Here is a 19,757-nt window from a genome sequence, read left to right as displayed (position 1 = left end):
TCTTAGTGGCGGATGTTAGGCACAAGATGGAGGTGCCATACCATTAGACAAGCCATTGTTTGGCAAGAAATTACAGTTTGATAAAAATAAAAGGAATCATCCTAAAATAAGACGAGGTGTAGCTTGCAGAGAAACGCACCATGTGCAATGCAAACAAAAATGTAGCAACGGTGTCTCCAATTACTGATGTTTCAAACAAACAAAATGTCAATTACTAATGATGCACCTAAGATGCTTGCTTGCTAAACCTATACAGATCTCTTTCAGTTTTTGGTTACTGTGTCAATTCAGGTTATAGAGTTTTCCTCCAGAGTTAAGGTCAGCCTCACAGATATTTGAATTATTATAACATGGTAGTATATCTTGAGGTGAGCATCTGCATTTAAATCAAGGAATCTATAAGTCCATTTGATCAAAATTTAGCAGCATGTTTCATAAGAGAATCCCTGCAGAAGCTGGCATCAACGTTATTTGCGCTTCTCCTGGGATTGTCGACACGAATGTTGTGGGTTCCATTTCCGTTGTTTTTTCTCTAATCATTCATTCTGTTTCACGAGGTGAATTCTTATAACATGTCTGCTACCTAACATTCACGTTTTGAGAAATATATGAAGGGTTGGAAGTTAACCCTTATGATTAATTGAACACAATGACAGATGAAGAAACACCTTAATTAAAAGGTGGATATATTGCGGGACAAGTGGTTCACATATACAACGTATCAACCCATTCTTCTTTCCTTTTGTCTGTTTGTTCGCTAAAAGTTGGTGCTCTCATCACATGACACAGGCAAGAGATCTTCCTAAGGTTGTATAGATGCTCAAGAAGGTGAAGTATTGAACTTCTGTTGGCGTATTTTATCATTTAACAACCTGTGCATTTTCTTACACAAATATATATTACGTTTCGTATGCAATTCAGGTTCTGGGAGTACATTTTTTGCAGCATCTGACCCTTAAGTTCTGGAATACTGTGAGATGCTGAAGTCTGAAGACTGGCCTGTTTGCGCTTGCATTTCATACGATTGTAATCCAAATGAATGCATCTGAAGAGGCACACAACTTTGAAACTTCTCAGTTGGTTTGGGAGAAAACACTTGAGATGATTGGCCTTCCGCCAGATGCCCTGGAGAAGCTCATCGCTGGGGAACCCGTTCAGTGCCGTTATGGACAACAGGAGGCATAATCGATATCACACAGATCCAAATCGAAAAAGTGGTGGTTTGTTTCTGTTCGTGATTAGAGCACCTTTGTTGTATCATTCTGATCCTGTATTTGAAGAGGGGGGGGGGGGGGGGATTGTTAACAGTTATGCAAGTTTGCTCTAGTTAGATATCACGGGGAGTTTTTTCTTTTGAGCAAAAAGGATATTGTAAAGAGTTGTAGAAATACACTCCCGTATTATTTGTGATCACTGATCAATGATAGTGCTAAAGAGATGCGTATTCTGAGTTGTTTTTCCCTCTGCAGAGCATTTTTTTCTGCCGGTGAGCTCGTTCCTAGTGCAAACATATTTTCTGGATCAGCTGTATGTGCATAAGCTGAGATCCAGAAATGATTTATCTTAAGCTTTTCAAAAAAAGAAATGATCTATCTTCTCACATTATTTTTATTCCGCTGTGCATGAGCTCTGTGCTCACAAGCTAACTCTAACCAGAACTAGCACGAATATACAAAAATTGCTGACGCTCAAATCGGAACCTTGGAAAACAAAGATCAGACAGACAGCTTCAGCAGATCATGCTCACAGATGGTGAGACAAGACAAGGTCGCAATGGAATATATGCAACTAGAGGGTTAAGATCCATATTAATTACAGACATCACCCTTCAAAGGAACAATAACTGCTGGAAATAACAGTAACAGCAAAATCATGACCGGAGTTGCAGACTTCTTACCTCTCCAGGGACCTACAGACACTCTGATTTGCCGCCAATGGATGAGACAGCGCCATGAGTCAGCATTATGCACTAGATGAAGCTAAGCATTTGGTGGCCAGAGCTTCGGATCTTGAGTTGTGTCCACCATAGTCGGAGGCAGCCACTGCCACATCGCCATCCCAGGGAACGCTGCGGGGATTGGAGCGCCTTTATTGGTTGGATCCTGCTGTGGTGGTGCAAATGGAGCAAAAGCAGCCGGATGGTATGCAGCTGGATGAGGGAGATGGGGAACATATCCTGTAGGAGCTGCACTCATTGCTTTAACTTGCTGCTCCAGCCTCTCCTTTTCTGCCTTCAGTCTCACTTTCTCTTCTCGGAGCTCATTCTTCTCCTCCTGGAAAAACAATATACGATTTTGTAATTGAAACCTATGGTTGCCTCGTAGGCTCTATATAGAGGTATGGGAGGTCCAACCAGCGATAACTAAACTTGCATATTAATTATAGCATATCTAGAAACTTAATTCATGGACCAAGCAGTGACTGCAGGATAAACAAAATGGGCAGGACTTAGTAGAACAAGTATGCCTGGTTGGACCCTGGTATGTATAAGCAGAACAACAAAAATATCATGCATTTTCACCACACAACACAATTTTAAAAGACATGAAGAATGCGGAGGGCATCAAATGTTCTGAAATCCAGAGGAATATTTGTAAGAAGCATCAGCTGTATGAAGTACCTTCAGGTCCTTGATATTCTCTCGCAGCTTCTCATTTGATTCTTTAAGCTTTTCTGCCTCACCTCTAAGTTGTGCCAACATACGGGTTGCATCATTTAAGATATTTGCTTTATTCAACTTAGCTTGCTTACCAGGATTCATAACCGAACTTAATTCCAGAAATCTGCATGTCAAAATAATAGATCAGAACTAAGTTATATGCAAGTATGCGCACCCTTTCTTCTAGAACTATGGCTGAGAGGCGTAGTTTCACTTTCACGGTACCTGTCATTCAGCCTGTCCCTCCTCATTTTTTCACGACAAGCTTTGGATTTCGGACCAGATGAAGATGGTTCATCTCTAGGCCTGCACAAAATTGAAGTAGTTATGTTAAGCGAGCGGATAAAAAAATACTAATCAGATGCTATGTTGGTATTGGTAGTTATAACATTGGCAAGCATAAGAATTAAGAAATAAAAAAAAAGTTGTAGCATTATGCTATTGGGTGAGTATCTGGCTAGATTTGCATGCTTGTTATAAACCCAAAAGTCTCGAGTTACCCAGTTGGAGATTTGAAACAATGAAATGGAAGGGCAAGAGGTCCAAATACATCAGCACGCATTAAAGAAAATGATACACTTACCAGAATTCAGCTAAATACAAAAATACTTCAAAATCAGAAATAAGGGTAAGGATATGAAGCATACCTTTTCCCTAAATTAGATTGCTCAAAGCCACAAGCATCTCCACTGAATCCATCAACCCCAAGTCTGCCACAATTGCAAATTAAGTACCAAATACAACAACAGAAAATATAAACAGAACATGTGTAAGTGCAGTGCAGCTGCTCAAGTATCTGATATAAGATTCTGCTGCTTATATTTCAGTTGAAAGATAGAAGGCAAAAATCTATGTTCATAATTATGCAAATCATTTCCATATATTATATAATGCAGGATGAACATCGGAACAGCCTATCCCAGCTAGCACACAAACGCTGATTGCTTCAAGGATTCCTAGGCGGACCCAGCATAGAACATGGGTGTACACATGTACACCCGATAATTCTTGCAAACGAAATCGAAGTTAGTAGGTAATATATTGTAACTGGATTCAGATACGAATACAAATAGTTTTGTTAGGGTTTGGGGTGATCCGTCTCGCACAGCAGAAGGAAGAGAAGGGGCGGACATACCTGTAGGATGCGCTCATCCCCGGCAAAGGGCTGGGCCAAGACAGGACAAATGGCGCCGCCGCTCGCCCAGTCGTCGCCGCCGGGGAAGGAAGAGCACGGGAGGAGGGGGAGTCCGACAGAAACGGAGGGAGGAGATGAACCTGAGCGGCTGAGCCTGAGCGGGAGCCGGGAGGGCTGTAGATGAGCCGAGCTCGAGCGAGCCTGCCAGCCCTGAGCGGGAGCCGGGAGAGCTGTCAATGAGCCGAGCTCGAGCGAGCCTGCCACTAAAGCTGGAGGATCAGGAGCCGAGGTTGATCCAAGTATGTTAGATTTGGAATTGGAGTGTTTTCATAGAAAAACCAAATAAATAAATAGATTTTTTAAGAAATTTATCTGGTTTAGGTGTTTTTTTAAGGGATGTGGTTTAGGTGTTTGGAACGGAGGAATGCTGATTTCCATCCCTAAGAAAAGGCCTTTGTTCCTTCACAAAACATAGGGGAAAAGACATCTAACAGAATCCAAAGAAAAAAATTTCTACGACATTTCATCAAAATGACCCTATTGGAGAGTAGGTCTAACTATGTTACTATGCTTCATGATTTATTGCCGATGAAATCCATGCATTGAGTCTAAAGTCTAGTCAATTTGAATAGTAACACGTGGGAGATTTAGAAACCTGGATAAGAATAATTAGAAAGGGAAGAGAAGGGATATGATTATTATGGGAGAAAGGAAGAGACAAGGAGAGGATTTGATAAAGGAGTATTTAAAAATTTATTCTTATGTCTTAGCATGTAAACCTAGTTTAATTAGAGTGAACAATTGGAATCTTGTTTCATTAGCATTTGCAAAGGTTTCATATTTTCCTGCGATCTAAATGACCTAAACTTTCCATTCCCGTATTTTGAAATTCTGTAGTTATCCACGTTTTACTCCATATGATTCCTGCATTTTTTCCCCCATTCCTATGTTTTGCATTCCTACGTTCCAAACATACCATTAACTTTTAGGAAGACCACAACAGAATGACTTCACGATATCAATTTTGATTATAAATAAGGAGACACACATATAAGGCTAGTTTCAATACAAATTTTATGGCATTAAATGTTATATATGCCACATCAACAAATTTGCTGGCACGGCAGGATCACTACGAGGAGAGATAAGGAAGAGTTCCATAGATGTGAGAGAAGTTTCATCCTCATAACACTCATCTGGTTCAATTACCTAGTTCATAATCTTTCTAATAGTGCAATAAAACTATGCACTGGATTGGCCTAAAAGACAAATTTAATTTGATAAATAAATAGAAAGAGAAGCATAGTTGAATATTTAGCTTTATCCCCTCTATTTTCTTTTGATAATCCTATCTCTGAAATTGAATTATTCTTTTTTGAGTCGCATACAAGTTGTCATCCTGCGAATAGTATGCATGGTTGTTCAATTCCCGTGCAAAGTGACTTCTCTTGGAAAAAATATCAGTGTACGTATATGATAACATCGAAAACGAGGAGTCATGATTAATGAGATAATAAACAAGATTCTTCCCTTAATCTTCATACCAAGATGAAATAGAACTATCAAAACAAGATTCTTCCCTTAATCTTCATACCTTTTTTAGCTTGCGCAACACAATAACTGGCTAGCTAATGCAAAACTCGCCTCTAGCTATATTATTTTAATTTTCGATGGTTGAAAATTTAATTAATAGAGGTAGCTGGGTGCGTACACATGCCGCGCAAAATTGAAACATTCGAGCTTCATCGAATACCTCAATATCGGATCTTGGAGCGCGCGAGCTCCAGGTAGTAGATCTTTATAAATTATTATTTTTATCTTATAGATTTTTATAAATTATTTACTATTTATAGTCAAGGTTGGACAGATTTGACTTTAATCAAACTATAAATCCTTATATTATGATGAGTCGGAGGTAGTAGCAGGCATGCGGCGCAGCAGTGTAAAAAGCGGTATCAACTGACACGCTACTGTAGAAAAAACTTCACTGCAACAACTGCAGGTGAAAGCACACCTCTGTTGAATCTCTGACCGGGCCGGCTCAACGGGCCAAAGCCTCAGATGCGATCATTACTTAGGAAATGCAGTTGTGCAGCCGAAATTGCGAGGAAGTTTGCAATTGAATCATCGTCAACTAGAATCATTTGGCACAACAGTGGAAGCTCCCCGGTTCATTCCCATCTTATTGTTAATAGCCAAGGAGGAAAGTTGAGCTAGATTACACCTTGTCTTTCTCCGTATAATAATCTGAACGTAACAAGGAGTATGGCATGACATCCCATGAGAAACCTATCTGCTTCAAATACAATGCACACGAAACAGGGGGGCGTGCTTATTGATGATCGGCATAGAGAAAAATGTCATTTCAGATGGAATAAATAGCACCAACATACAATTGTTTCCAGCAATTTCTCAAGCCTTGGACGTCTTCCGATTTGGCTCGAAAACGTATTTGATCAGCGACTCCTTGATGGACAAAAGCTCCGGGAACTCATTCTTCAACTTAGTTTGGTCGAGCTCATTGTTGCTCCTCGGTGCAACTATGACCTTTGCTTGCTCTTCCAGATTGAAGTTTTTCCAAGAGAAGCTGGGGTCGATGTAGTCTCTGTACATCTCGAGTATCTCATTGTGGCTCACCACACCAGGATTTGTGAAATTCCATATTCCAGTGAGGTTTCTCTTCGCCATTTCGATTGAGATGGGAAGAAGTTCATCCAGTATTGTCATTGAATTCGGGATGTTGACAACCTTCTCGTATCTGGTGATTTTGGTAATGAAATTGCGGGGATTGGAGAGATCTGATGAAATAGGCATCCTTACACGAAGGGTGCAAACATTCTCGTAGTTCTTGAGCAGTTCTTCAACCTATGAAAATAAATGTTAAATTCACCATGGATAATAACTGCTCTATCAATTTAATCAGAAATAGAAACTAACATGAAATACAATAAAACGTAAAAAAAATACCATACCAGCATTATTACAAAATCAATCAGAGATCTAGTTTCTTACTCAAAACATCAAATGGGTAAAGTGTGCTGAACAAGGATAAGGGAGCACTAGTTACATACCACCCAGTATTCTGTATCTATCCAAAAGTTTTCTATCATCAAGTGAAAGACACTTGCACTTCCACGTTCCAATGCTTATGTTTGTACTTTTATGTAACAGAGTACATAAGGGCCCAGCTAACATAGACATCTTTTGCTTTGCAATTAAGCAACTATTTTCCAAGATTCTCATGGCATTAGACTGTTCAGATGAAACCAAGCAGATGTACTAGTCAACAAAATGCATACCCTTGTAAAATTAACCAAACTTCAGTGCTTATTCGATTATCTAAGTCTGAAGCAAAATGGAAAATAACAAAGTTTTGGATAATAATCCTTGTGTTTCACAGTACCACAACAGCTCTTCTCTTAATACAATTTTAGACAATTTCATCCTACAAAAAAATTCATTGTGTTTATTTATAATTGTTATTTCCCAATATATAGCATTTCAACCTTTTACTTTTAACTGTTTGCTTGGGTGACATATACATATACTACCATTATCCAGTAAGATTATTATCAGAATACTATCATATTGGATTAGCTTTGGGTGTCAGCAGACAAAACGCGCTTGAGAAAGTTATTTTATTAAAATAAATAGTCTCCAGGATGTCCTTAAAATTCAGCAGGAACTGATAAGATCATATCATGCAAACTCCACTCTAAGCCCAGCAAACTGCTGCTTAGTGGCAAGCCGTGGATGTTAGGCACGAGATGCAGGTGCCATACCATTTGACAAGCCACTGTTTGGCAAGAAATTACAGTTTGAGAAAAATAAAAGGAATCATCCTAAAATTAGACGAGGTGTAGCCTGCAGAGGAACACACCAATGCAAACAAAAATGTAGCAACGGTGTCTCCAATTACTGATGTTTCAAACAAACAAAATGTCAATTACTAATGCTGCACCTAAGATGCTTACTTGCTCAACCTATACAGATCTCTTTCAGTTTTTGGTTGCTGTGTCAATTCAGGTTATAGAGTTTTCCTCCAGAGTAAAGGTCAACCTCACAGATATTTGAAGTATTATGACATGGTAGTATATTTTGAGGCGAGCATCTGCATTTAAATCAAGGATTCCATAAGCCTATTTGATCAAAACGAAACAAAATTTCTTCTTACCCATACCCACGCCAATGATAGGGTGCAAACACAAATATGGAGCACCACGGAAGGATCCAAAGATTTAGCTAGTTAGGATGGATGGTGAATACTGGATAGACTGATCTGTGAAGTCAAAACGGAGGCCACATATTCGCAGACTGATCCAAACATTTTCGCAGGCTGCCTTCCGAAATGAACTATCGTTTTCCTAAAGTCAACCAAAGCTGGAGGGCAATGCAATCAGACATTACGCTGACTATCCAAGATGTACAATATCATGCATGTATCTTCTAGTACAGGCTACGCCAGATCCAAGTGACAGCAACCTAAAGCATACATAAGTGCACACTAATTGGACTCCACCCAACACTGAAAACTAAATAAGTGACGGACCCATTTTCTCACAATGATCATCACGAGGACCATCCCAGATTTTGGTTACGATAAGAGTGGTCAAGATAAGAACGGAACCGATCTATTTGTACTCCGCCATTTGGAGAGAAACTTGGAAATGTAAAGCTACCGCAAAGCCAGAAGGGGCGAGGGAAGCAATGCATACCATGGCCTTGGTTTTGGAGTAGAATGATCCGACGAAGTTGGGCGTGTCCTCCTCCTTGAAGCCGACCCCGGAGCCGAGCGGGTGCGCGTCGTCGTACTCGAAGATGCACCCGGTGGCGTAGTTGATGAGGACGAGCCCGCGGCCGCGGCAGACGTCGGCGAGCGTGAGCGTGCCGACGACGTTGGCGCGGACGGTCTCGGCGCGGTGCGCCTCGCACCAGTCGACGTTGGGGCGGCCCGTGACGCCCGCGGCGTTGAACACGTGCGTGGGCGCCGCGGCGTCGATGTCGGCCTCGAGCTGCGCGCGGTTCTCGAGCCGGCCGGCGCCGTAGGCGAAGGGGATCCCGCGCGCCGCGCAGAGGCCGCCCAGCAGGCCCCCGATCCAGCCCGTGCGGCCGTAGATGAGGAACTTGAGCGCCGGCGCGGGCGCCTGCTCCGCCGCCGAGCCGTTGGTGGCGACGCCCATGGCGAGATCCGGCGAGGGGAGCGGCGGCGGTGTGGTGGCGAGCGAGGGTGAGCTGAGCTGAGCAGGGCGGCTGGGGGCAGGGGGAGGATCAGAGGGAGACCGGGATTTAATACTGAGGGTGAGCTGATGCTGTCAGTCCCGGGGCGATTGGGGCTCTGTCTGGCCTGGCCAGGCATGGGGCGCCAACACCGACTGGCGACGGTGACGCGGCAGCACAGCCTGGTCCCCCGCCACCGTGCGCGATGCGTCGTCGGCTGGCGCTGGGCACAGATCGTGCCTCGCCCTCGCATGATCTCGGACAGAAACGGCGTCCCACCGACAGGCGCAGAACAGTCACTGCACGACACAAAACTCTGACGGAGAGCGAAGCCACTTCTACTAACTTTTTTTTTTGAAGCCCCACTTCTACTAACTGTCACCGTGGCCAAGTGATTCGAATCAAAATTTCAACTTTTCGTTTCATGTAGCTGCAGCAGCTTGCGGTGCTTGGTTTAGATTAACTTTTAACGGGCGGAATTAGCGAGGACACCGTGGGTGGGTGGGTGGGTTTGTCCGTTTACTTCCGAGATCTGCGTTATCTGGAGCCCGGGGAACTGGGGGGAACCGAGCGCGGCCACGTGATCTCGTGGCCGGAGTCGGGCGGCGATTGGTCTGGGGCCTCGGCAACGGCGAGCCGGCGCGATGCCCTTGTAGTCTCTAGCAACTGGGCCTGGCAGAACAGCGGACCCACAGACAGCGAGACATTTAGACCGAATCGAAGTCGTGCGCGCCGCTCATCGTCACATGCGTGATCGGATCTTTGGCCGTTCGTGGGTAGTCGGGCATGTTAACGTGCACGGCATGCAGTGTGTTCCAGTCCAGCCATGTTCTTGTCCTCTTAGATAATTTTTTTTTTTGCAGATTAGGCTCGCGTACTTTTGCAGTGCTTGGCTGCACTCAGGTCGTACACTAATATGATCAAGTCAGTGTTACCTGAAGCGAAAAGGACGCAAGGATAGGAGTGGTAAAGGGCTGTTAAATTTGTTCGAAATAATCTAAAAGCCGGATTTTAAAAAGACCGGGCTCTAATTTTGTGAGCTAATAAAATTTAAGAACAAAATTGAATTGTGAAGTGATCACAAGTGCCACGGTCCATTACCACCTTTGCTCAAGGAACCTTGTAACCGCCCCTGCGATCAAACGGCTTGAGTTTTAGAATAAGAACTGTAAGCCACGATCTTTGCAAGTCTCCCAACAATTAGGTTGGGTTTCGAAGAAACGATGCTAAGTTTGCCAACGAGGCCAGGATGGCAGGATATCACAGTTCCACTAATAAGTACTACTGTCAGGGCTTAACTAACCAAACCAGAACGGTTCTAATCAGCTTGGGACCAGAGCATAAAACCATGGCCGGCCTCCGAAACGACAGAAAGCAACACGACGCCTAGAATCCTGGCTCAGAAAAGACAGGGAAACCGTGTCGAAAGTTGAAGGATTACCTTGCACCTTCCGGAGATCTTAATAATGCACCGTCGTTAGCAAACAAAGTACTACAATAACATAACATGCCTATCGAAATTAGAGCACTGCCTTACCCTGTTGACCCAGTCGCTGTCGGCTGCGAAAGCGACTGCTACTTGGGCATGGCTTCGTGCCGACTGCCGACAAGCACGGATCAGAATCAGATCGCGTCTCTCATAAACACAGTACTAGTAGTAGAGAACTGTAGCTTTTCCCAAATAAAATGGAGTACTGTAGAATCTGACCATGTATCTCCGGTACGGTTCTCACTCAAGATCCAGGAACAAGGTTAGCTTCACTGACAAGCGGCCACGTTTACGAAAACATGTTCGCTAGAAGAAGAGCATCAAATGAACGCTATAAATGCCGTATATTTCCACATTTCGTGCGATTTAATTGCCTAATAACTGGCACGGAATTTTCATCTAGTACAGTCGGTTTCTCCGACAACGAACTTGTAGGATCATCATCGCTAAAAGAATCCTGAAGATTAATGGCAGAACGGCGCGAGGTGCAGCGATCATCAGGCGCCTGGCCCTTCCTCGAGCATCCTCTCCTTCAGGAGCTTCACCCCCATGTACCTGTCAGACCAAAGAGCATGAGCGCACGTCGCCCCAGAATCACGGACAAGAAAAAGGAAGACGTGAGGGAGATGATCTCTGCACCTGCCGAGCATCATGACGGTGGCCTGCGGGTTGGTGCCCGGCGAGGCGTTGAACGTGGAGCCGTCGATGACGCGGAGGGCCTCGACGCCGAGCACCTTGTAGTCGCGGTCCACGACGCGGCCGACCTGGCAGCCGCCGTGGTAGTGCCAGATGGTCATCACGGTGTCCCTGCAGAACTGCTCGAGCGCCCGGGGGTCACCGCCGCCGCCGCCGAAGCGCCGGCCGCCGTACAGCGTGTTCACGGGGAAGTCGGCCGTGACGTTGAGCGCGGCCGGGAAGGCGAAGTTGGGGTAGGTGAACCGGGCGAAGGCCCCGGACCGGATCACCCGCTCGATGGCCGAGATGCCGGCGACGCAGCGGCGGAGGTCGTCGGGGTGCGCGAAGTAGTTGAACCGCACCGAGGGGTTGTCGTCGGGGTCCAGGTTGCGGAGCGCGAGGCTGCCCGTCGACTGCGGGCCCAGCACCTTCTCCAGGATGAACCCGCCCCGGAGCGCCGCGTCGGGGACCTGGCTCATGGCCGCCACGGCGCGCGCGATGGCCTCCGGCGTCCGCTGCGCCGGCGGCACCGTCGCGAGCTGCCCCGTCTGCGGGGAGAACATGCCCAAGTTCCGGGGAGGCGGCGTGCCGGTGCCGGTGCCGGAGGGGTGGCTGTTCCAGTTGGCGCCGCTGGCGCCCTCGATGTAGCTGCCGAAGCGGGTGATGCCGACCACCTGGATCAGCGACACCTCCACCGGCGACGGCGACGGCACGTAGATGGCGTTCATGGGGTTGTCCGACATGCCCTGCCCGACGCCCGGCAGGTCCAGGATGACGTCGATGCCCAGCGACCGGAGGTGCTCGCCCGGGCCGATGCCGCTCAGCATCAGCTGCTGCGGGCTGCCCAGCGCCCCCGCCGAGAGGATCACCTCGTTGGCCGCGCCCCGGTTCAGGTACGCCACGTGGGTGCCGCCCTGCGCGTCGCGGTACACCACGCCTCGCGCCACCGGCTTGGTCCCTGCAAAGAAAAACAATTGCAAAGAAGCGGCGGGTAATGCCGTTACACTTACCAGCCTCACTGCAAATTGTTTTTTTTTCTGCCGAATAAATAACGCTTATTACCGGCTTCGACATTGAGTTACTATGCTCGCTGCGCACTCACCTTTGTAACCGAACAAGATCCTGGCCACTCTGGCCCGGAGGAATAGGTCGATCCCGTCGGGGTTGGAGTACCGGAGCAGGTCCGCCGCCGTGTGCCGCCGGCCGTCGGCGTCGAAGATGGACCCACCGACCTTGGTCCCGGGGATGTGGTCGTACGTGAAGCCGTTGTCCGGCAGCACGCCGGTCTCCAGCAGGCCCCGCCGCACGGCGGCCTGCCACGGGCCCAGCGCCGGCTGGAACGCCACGACGTCCTCCACCCACCGGTACGCCGCCAGGACCTCCCTGGGGTCCCACCCGACGCCCCGGACGTAGCCGGCGCCGGCGCGCGTGAAGAACCCGGCGTTGATGCAGCTGCCGCCGCCCAGCACGCGCGGCCGGGAGTTGATCACGCCGTCCTCCGACACGAACCGCTGCGACGGGGACGACGCCGACGTGTCCGCCAGCACGTCGGAGAAGCGGAGCATGCTCAGGACGCGCCCGTCCTCGTACGGCGAGCCGCCGCGCTCCAGGAGGAGCACGCGCGAGCCCTGCGACAGCGTCGCGGCCAGCGGGCAGCCCGCCGTGCCGCCGCCGACGATGATGTAGTCGTAGTAGGCCACCGGCGGCGCGTTCACCGCCTCCCTCATGAAGGTGTAGTTCACAGCTCGGACTGCCACGATCACAAGAATCAGTCGCGATGTACACACCACAGTTGCAGAATTTGACATCTGAATCGGAAGAGGAGAAGATCAAATCACCTTGTTGAGCCATGCACAAGAGCGCGAAGAAGCATGCGACAGTGAAGACGGCCATTGCTTGTGCTGAGATCAGGAGAGAAGCCATTGGACCGTCTGGAAGCTGTTCACTTCGAGTTCGATGATGGCAACACAGAGAGTTTGGTGTGCTTATATACTGGCAGCTAGCAAGCAGCCAGAGATTGCTGAAGAAGCTGTCCTTGGATGGTTTGGTAGTTTGTTTTGGTGCAGTTTGAGTTGACGCACAGGGCTCTTAGCAGGTCTCCGTGGTCCCTGGTCCGCAGCCTTTATGTCACCTGAAACTGTTCGACAGATTCGGATAAGATAATTGCCACTGCTCCGTAGTTGTCTGCTACTTTACTTGCTAGGCAAATGAGAGGCGACTCGGAGAAACATATGATTCCTTTGGACCATAGCAATTCCCCAGCAATCAGATCAGTTCAACAGGGTTGCAAAGGGGAGAAAAAAACTGCGTTTCAGCAACAGATGCATGCTCTTCTTTGACGGCCTGCAAAATAAATCTTCGATTTTTACATGCTTGACCGCGCGAGCATGTCATGAGTGTGATGTGTGACGAAAGAAAGGCCTCAACCACCCAACGGCAAACCTACCAGTGGGCTTTCACTTGGTTGTATCACGCAGCAACCTTTTCTTCCCGTCTCGATCAAATTTCAAACGTCTATGCTGTTATTGTGGTGCTAGTATCTTTCTTCCCTGCAACTTGCATACCATTAAAGGAATTTGGCAAATGAACGTCTGATCTCTGACAGATTTTTTTTTTATGAACATCTCTGACAGAAATTCTGAACCTGCTGCGCTTAGTCCAAACTTGCAGCCAATGTAATCTCTCGTGTTTGAAGCATTACATCAATAAGCCAATTTATTTAACAAGTCCGTGTCGGGTTACAACTGTTGCAAGGTTGCAGCACTGCAGGCTCACTGCAGACTTCAGTCGAGTGAGTTGCAAGGTTGCAACACTGCAGGCTCACTGTTGCAAGGTTACAACCATTCGCAGCTTACAGCAGTAGCAGCCTGAAATTTACAGCGTCATTGCAAGACGCGATCTAGCAGCTACACAGCTCAACAAAAACGAGAGGCGGTTCATCGGCCATCAGTAGAGTGAGTTGTAAGTGCAGAACGTCGCGACGATGGAGGACACACAGATCACCAAGGAGGGCAGCAGGGTGACATTCAGCAGGCGACTCTGCCCCAGATTACCGGCCGCGGTGATCGTCATGTCCGCGGCGACGCGGGCCAGCGTGCCGGCCTCCGTCGAGAGCAGCCCGCCGTTGTAGGTCCCGCGGGAGAGCCTCGACGACATCACGCGGGAGAGGAGCGACAGGTTGACTCCTGCATCGCGTTGCTCACATGAGGTCAGAAAATGAGTGGAATGCTGATATCAGAAACACTGCACGCAGCTTCAGAATTCAGATTAGACTGTGCGTTGGCTTGCTGCAGTCACTACTTACCTTCGAGAACCTCGGCGAATACGAACGTGATGAGAGCTGACGTGACGTATTGTGGGACGGAGTAGTGTGGGGTGAAACAGAAGCTCATGACTATGCCGATCAACACCATGATTTCAGAGGCCACAAGAATTTGCCTTCGGTAGTTAAGCAAGAAAAATATGTGGAAAATAATTAGAATAGCTGCTGGTAGAGTAAACATGAATACTCTTCCTAGAAATAACAACGCAATGATTCTTCAAAAAAGAAATAACAACGCAATGGCCAGTGGCTTCTCCAGATTGGGGAGTAACAAATACCTGTCCTGAAACAAGTTGGTGACATAGCTTCCGACGATGACATTAACTGGAAGAACGGTCAGTCCAAGAACTGCTAAAAAGATTGCCACGGTACTAGTTGTCCAGTTGAAGTAGAATGTGGTGACAACACTTGACTCCGAGAGTAGAATTTCCATGGCAAACTTGAGCATGAAGTAGATCAGTAACTGAACCTGATAAGTTGCAAACATCGAATATAAGTTAATACAGAAGAAACTCAGGGAAGTTGGTAATCCACAACAGGGTGGTGTTGTGTTGTGCCTCCATGATTGTAAGGACAATACAAGTGCAGAGTCTGAAGAAGATAGATAATGGAAACCTTCACAGATGGCGTTAGCAATCTGTATGCTGCAGCAAGCGATGTTGCGGGTTTATGAGATTCTTCAGGATCTTCTTCGTTGTCGTCATTGTCCTCAACATCCTCATCTTGTCTCTCATTTGCATCCAGGAGCAAAGGTTGTCCTAGGCCATCCTCCAAATTTCCACTTACTCGATGAGCTATTTTGGCAGAAAATTCGATTGGTAAATTATCTTTAACTGATGGTCAGAGGATATGCTTTCTGATCATGACCATGCTTGTCTATTTATCTATCTAAACTATGCACCTACTTTTTCTTTAACGAAGAACGCAGTGGAGATAGTTTACTAGTATCAGATGACCGTGTGTTTTTAGCTATCCAAATTATGCCCCTATTTTTTCTTTAATGAAGAAGGCAGAGTAAAAAGTTTACCAGAACCAGATGACTGCGTGTTGACAGAATTATCTGTAGCAATGTGATCCGGCTCTTTGAATGAAATCCACAACCAGAACAAATATGCAAGCCAAGCAAGGCACATGACCCACCCAGGTAAGGTGTTCTGATTGAATGTGAGACCATAGATCCTAAATTTTGTCTGCAGCAAACCTGCAAGAGCAGGACCGCATGCCATTCCAAGAGCGCTAGCACTGACAAACCCTGCAGATGCCTGCAGTCTGGTTTTCAGAGGTACGCAGTCGCTGATGTACCGACGGTTCACAGCTCTGGCAGAACCCAAGCTGCACATCATATTGCCAATTTGATCAAAGAACAGTTTGATATTACAATACCTAAACTAGCACAAAAACTGTAATATTCAGCAACTTAAAGAAAAGCAAAAAAATCAAACTCGATTTGGATTTTGGACATAAATAGACCAAGAGAGGAGTAACTAACCCACACAGCAGCCGGCCAACAATAAGAGCAGTCAGTGAATTCAGATCATACGCCAAAGCATACAGCAGGTTCCCCAGAAATAACATGATGCTGCTGAATACGAGGGGTCTGAAGTATGACTTATTCGACCAGGCACTGAAGTATACTGAGGAGAAGATTTGAGCAACTGCCATCGATCCGATAATGACACCACAGACAGTCGCTGCGGCGCCGAGGCTTACTGAATAGTCATCTGCAGTTGGCACGATGATATATGTGTTCACCATATACAGAAATGTATTCACTAAGTTGAGCAGTAACGACAGGAAGTGGTAGCTCTGGTCGTCAACTAGATCAGAGCCACTATGCATATCCTCCGCCACGATAAGTGCGTGTTGTCCTAAGAATTGCAGGAAGTTTGTGGAGTGCGTGAGTTTTTGTACTGAATGATTTATTTGTTCTATGACAGGGTCCTGCATAGGAGATTAAAAGGTGCACATGTTCCATATTAGAATTCAGACCATATGGGAATGCATCAATATGGTTAGAACAGAAAAAAATAGATACCTTGATAGTTAGTGATGGATGATCATAGATGGATGAAAAACTTCCTCGATTATCCTGCAGATATGCAAGGTTGCGTGACAAAGCGCCAACTACGGCCACGACGCCCTGCATTCGCCAATGCATCATAGGAGGAAAAAATTGATCCTTATCAGATAAAAAGGAGGGAGAAGCGTGAGAATTTACCACTTGCTTGAAGATCTGCTGAAGCTGAGAATAAGGATGATTTGCCCGAGTAGAGACGTAATAATCTGTAAACTTATAACCAAAGCGCTTATCAAACTTCTTAAGTATCTTCCGGATTCCAGTAGCATTGATATCAAGAAACCTAAGGAGCTTCACAAGATCATATCCAACTTCCCTGTAAGCCTCTCGTAGCTGACAAATCTGGGATATATCAGACTGTTCCATAAGCGCGGCACGCTGTTCTCCCAAATCCTCGATCCTGCTAGCAAGATGACCTTGTTGTTGCAGAAGAAAGAGAACAATCTTTTCAATCTGCAAGAAAGAAGCTTATATGAAGGTTTTTGGTAAGGTGTCAACTTGCACTGAAGAATGGACATGTAGGCTTCGACAATTCAAGCTAAAAGAAACCAGTCAGAAAATAATATTTAGTTCATTTGTACCTGGTCATCGAGCACCCTTGAAAACTCCTTAAGAACTTGTTCGCGGTTTTTACCACCAGTTTGGGTCTGCTGAACATACTGTTTTACCTTTTTCTTCATCATCTTGTAGTTAATATAGTATCTGGCAATGACAAAACAAAAGAATAATAAGTACTCCCTCCGTTCCAAATTATAAGACATCCCAAGAATCTTGTAGAGTCAAAACAATCTCAAGTTTGACCAAGATTATAGAGAGAAATATAAAGATTTATGATATCAAATTGATGTACTATAAAAATATAACTAATAAAGAATCTAATGGTACTTAGTTTATATAACAAATGTCATTATTCTATTATATAAATTTGGTCAAACATAAAAAACTTTGACTTCCCAAGATTGTTGGAATGTCTTATAGTTTGGAATGGAAGGAGTACATGTTTTGCCTGTTTTTATCACAAATAAGAAGCTCATAGCCAATTGGATTGAAGATCTAACTATTCTGATCAATGGCACCCTGCTTAACTTACAGAGTAGCAAAGAAACTTACTCTCTCCACTCCTCCAGATGGTCTGCCATCAATCTCTTACCGAAATTAACCATTTTGGCGTTTCAGTACCTGAAACTGTAACTGAAAAGAATAGTTAGCTTAACACTGCAGAAAATCATCACTCAGTGTATGTATAGATCAGTTGAGAATACCAGTTAGATTTTCCACTGGTCGACTAACGTACTGTTCTTACTGAAGAGCATTTTTCAGTCTCGTCTCATGTACCGAGACAAGGAAAATGGATATTGTTGACATAAGACACATCGTAATTGTTCAAGTGCAGGCCAACCAAGTCCATCAAGAATAAAGGCAAATTTTTCTGAAAGCCCGACGTGTCAGTGGTAGATGGACAAAAAGACACTTTATAGTGACCCTAAGATAACATTAACATTTCTGGCTAAAGCAAAAAAAAATCCAGATAGATCCAAAAGGGCAGGGCACGTGGCAAGCAACGGGATCAGAATCATCTAGTAACACTGTCGGATGAAGCCAACATAGGATGCTCCATCACTGTCCAGATATGCAGTAACACTAACACAAACGGCTCTAGGGGCTCCCAAGAGGCATCTTATGACGACATCGTTACGCTCTTCCTGCACTTGCTACCCGTGCGAAGAGCTGAGCATGTCAGATACTGAAGCCTTACTGGGCCTGGATAGAGAAATGCAATGCACGCCATGTTTTTATATTGAAAAAAAGAAACAAACACTTTTGTCAGGGTTTGGCATGTAGTTGGTACTAGCAAACCATTATTCAAGCAGAAGCAGCGAATTGATCAGGAAAGGATGCGTTGAGCTGAGGACGTTTATTCTGAAGAAATAAGGATGCGCTAGCGGGCAAATTCACCATGTCTGACTCTTGAGAACACATATCCAAGGTAAATCATGTCATTATCCAACTAAGAAAATGATTTTCAATTGAGATGTTTCGCTTCATCAGAATTCAGAACATACAAACTGGTGCAGCCTCTCAACTTTGCACCAGTGTGATCCTCCGATGGTTGCGCAACAAAAAAAGCAGGAATGCGCAATGTACCGCTGAAAACGGTTGCCTAAAACAAGACATGTAATGGTACCCCCCCCCCCTCCCTCTCTGTTCATTCGGCGTCACTTTTTGGTTCTAGATAGTTAGAGCGATGACCACCACCATTCGAAAAGAAGAACAAATTAAAAACATATACGTTCCAAGCGCAACAAATAAAATGCGCAAAATGTTCAGAGTTACCGAACAAAATGCCAGAAATTCGGCGCATGCAACATGAAGAGGAGATAAAATCTTATTTCAGGTTTAAACTTTAAACACGAGAATAACAGAACTGAACAGAACAGCTGGCTCACCGTGGGGCGCGTTCTTCGGTTCAGCGCGCGGTTCCGTTCCGTCTCTTCCTCCGATCTTGCGGAGCGACCGATCCCCTCTCGCTGGTGGCTAGATGATCATAAGCAAAGCTCGATCGCGAGCGAGCGCGCGCAGAACCGGCAGACGGGAGCAGCAGCTTATCCGCTCCAGCTGGCAACCATCAGATTAACAAAGGCAACAGAGCCAGGAGGATTCATGCACGGGCGCGCATGCGGACCGGTTGGTGGTCGATCGACGGGCGCCGCGGCGAGGAACCAATCCGAGGGGCTTCGCTGCAATGGCGGGCGGGGCGGACGAACGCAATGGGTTTGGCTGTCAGTACGCGTCTGGCATGGGAGGTGGGAGTCGGAGGAGGAGGCCCGGGGAGGTATTTATAGCGGCGACGCGCGGAGACGGTGGTGCGCGGCCGTGTGGAGACGGAGAAGGGGGGTCTCGCTCTCGCCTTCGCCTCGCCGGGGTTGTGGCGGAGAGACAGCGCGCTCTGCCTGCGGGGCCGTATCGCCGATGCGGACGTGGCGGGTTCGATCGGGACGACGACGCCTTTTGGTTTTGGAGGCGCCGTGGGTGTGGCCGAAATTGCCTCGCCACCCGCGACCTCTGCTCTTGTTCCCTTGCTCCTCCTCCTCCTTCCGGATGGATCCATCCAGATCCAGATGGTTGGATTGGGGCGCGGCTTTGGTGGGAGTCGGCGCACCGCAAAATAAACGACAGTCTAGG

At 46.4% G+C, this 19,757-nt stretch overlaps 4 protein-coding genes across 6 annotated transcripts; all 4 read right to left on the bottom strand.

Annotated features, from left to right (window-relative positions):
• Window positions 1-1,753: 1,753 nt before the first annotated feature.
• On the bottom strand, window positions 1,754-3,959 carry LOC120712565 (transcription factor ILR3-like). The gene is made up of 5 exons (XM_039998380.1): window positions 3,795-3,959; window positions 3,307-3,369; window positions 2,885-2,965; window positions 2,621-2,783; window positions 1,754-2,273 (listed from the first exon to the last, which is right to left on the bottom strand). Exons 1-5 carry the CDS (start codon window positions 3,809-3,811, stop codon window positions 1,980-1,982), a joined length of 618 nt encoding a protein of 205 aa, XP_039854314.1. The 5' UTR covers window positions 3,812-3,959; the 3' UTR covers window positions 1,754-1,979.
• A 1,978-nt stretch (window positions 3,960-5,937) lies between these two features.
• LOC120712557 (bifunctional dTDP-4-dehydrorhamnose 3,5-epimerase/dTDP-4-dehydrorhamnose reductase-like) lies at window positions 5,938-9,065 on the bottom strand. The gene is made up of 2 exons (XM_039998370.1): window positions 8,510-9,065; window positions 5,938-6,659 (listed from the first exon to the last, which is right to left on the bottom strand). Exons 1-2 carry the CDS (start codon window positions 8,972-8,974, stop codon window positions 6,207-6,209), a joined length of 918 nt encoding a protein of 305 aa, XP_039854304.1. The 5' UTR covers window positions 8,975-9,065; the 3' UTR covers window positions 5,938-6,206.
• A 1,755-nt stretch (window positions 9,066-10,820) lies between these two features.
• Window positions 10,821-13,246, bottom strand: LOC120655888 (protein HOTHEAD-like). The gene is made up of 4 exons (XM_039933869.1): window positions 13,014-13,246; window positions 12,248-12,925; window positions 11,140-12,133; window positions 10,821-11,055 (listed from the first exon to the last, which is right to left on the bottom strand). The coding sequence occupies exons 1-4, from the start codon at window positions 13,096-13,098 to the stop codon at window positions 10,998-11,000; spliced, it is 1,815 nt and encodes a 604-aa protein (XP_039789803.1). The 5' UTR covers window positions 13,099-13,246; the 3' UTR covers window positions 10,821-10,997.
• Window positions 13,247-13,814: 568 nt separating this feature from the next.
• On the bottom strand, window positions 13,815-19,389 carry LOC120712542 (SPX domain-containing membrane protein OsI_08463). Of its 3 annotated transcripts, none has more exons than XM_039998346.1 (11): window positions 19,022-19,389; window positions 17,685-17,765; window positions 17,156-17,276; window positions 16,716-17,027; window positions 16,533-16,637; window positions 15,987-16,438; window positions 15,525-15,829; window positions 15,113-15,291; window positions 14,776-14,966; window positions 14,480-14,613; window positions 13,815-14,360 (listed from the first exon to the last, which is right to left on the bottom strand). In XM_039998346.1, the coding sequence occupies exons 2-11, from the start codon at window positions 17,735-17,737 to the stop codon at window positions 14,122-14,124; spliced, it is 2,091 nt and encodes a 696-aa protein (XP_039854280.1). In that variant the 5' UTR covers window positions 17,738-17,765; window positions 19,022-19,389; the 3' UTR covers window positions 13,815-14,121. The 3 variants fall into 3 exon arrangements, with proteins under 3 accessions (XP_039854280.1, XP_039854288.1, XP_039854295.1); XM_039998354.1 differs by having other exon boundaries at window positions 13,882-14,360; window positions 17,685-17,759; window positions 19,022-19,387; XM_039998361.1 differs by having other exon boundaries at window positions 13,882-14,360; window positions 17,685-17,753; window positions 19,022-19,387.
• Between the last annotated feature and the right edge of the window lie 368 nt (window positions 19,390-19,757).

Source organism: Panicum virgatum, chromosome 1K, assembly GCF_016808335.1.
Source record: "Panicum virgatum strain AP13 chromosome 1K, P.virgatum_v5, whole genome shotgun sequence".
Classification (NCBI taxonomy): domain Eukaryota; kingdom Viridiplantae; phylum Streptophyta; class Magnoliopsida; order Poales; family Poaceae; genus Panicum; species Panicum virgatum.
The sequence above is the reverse complement of the archived record's forward strand: the minus strand, read 5'-3'. Positions and strand labels throughout refer to the sequence as shown.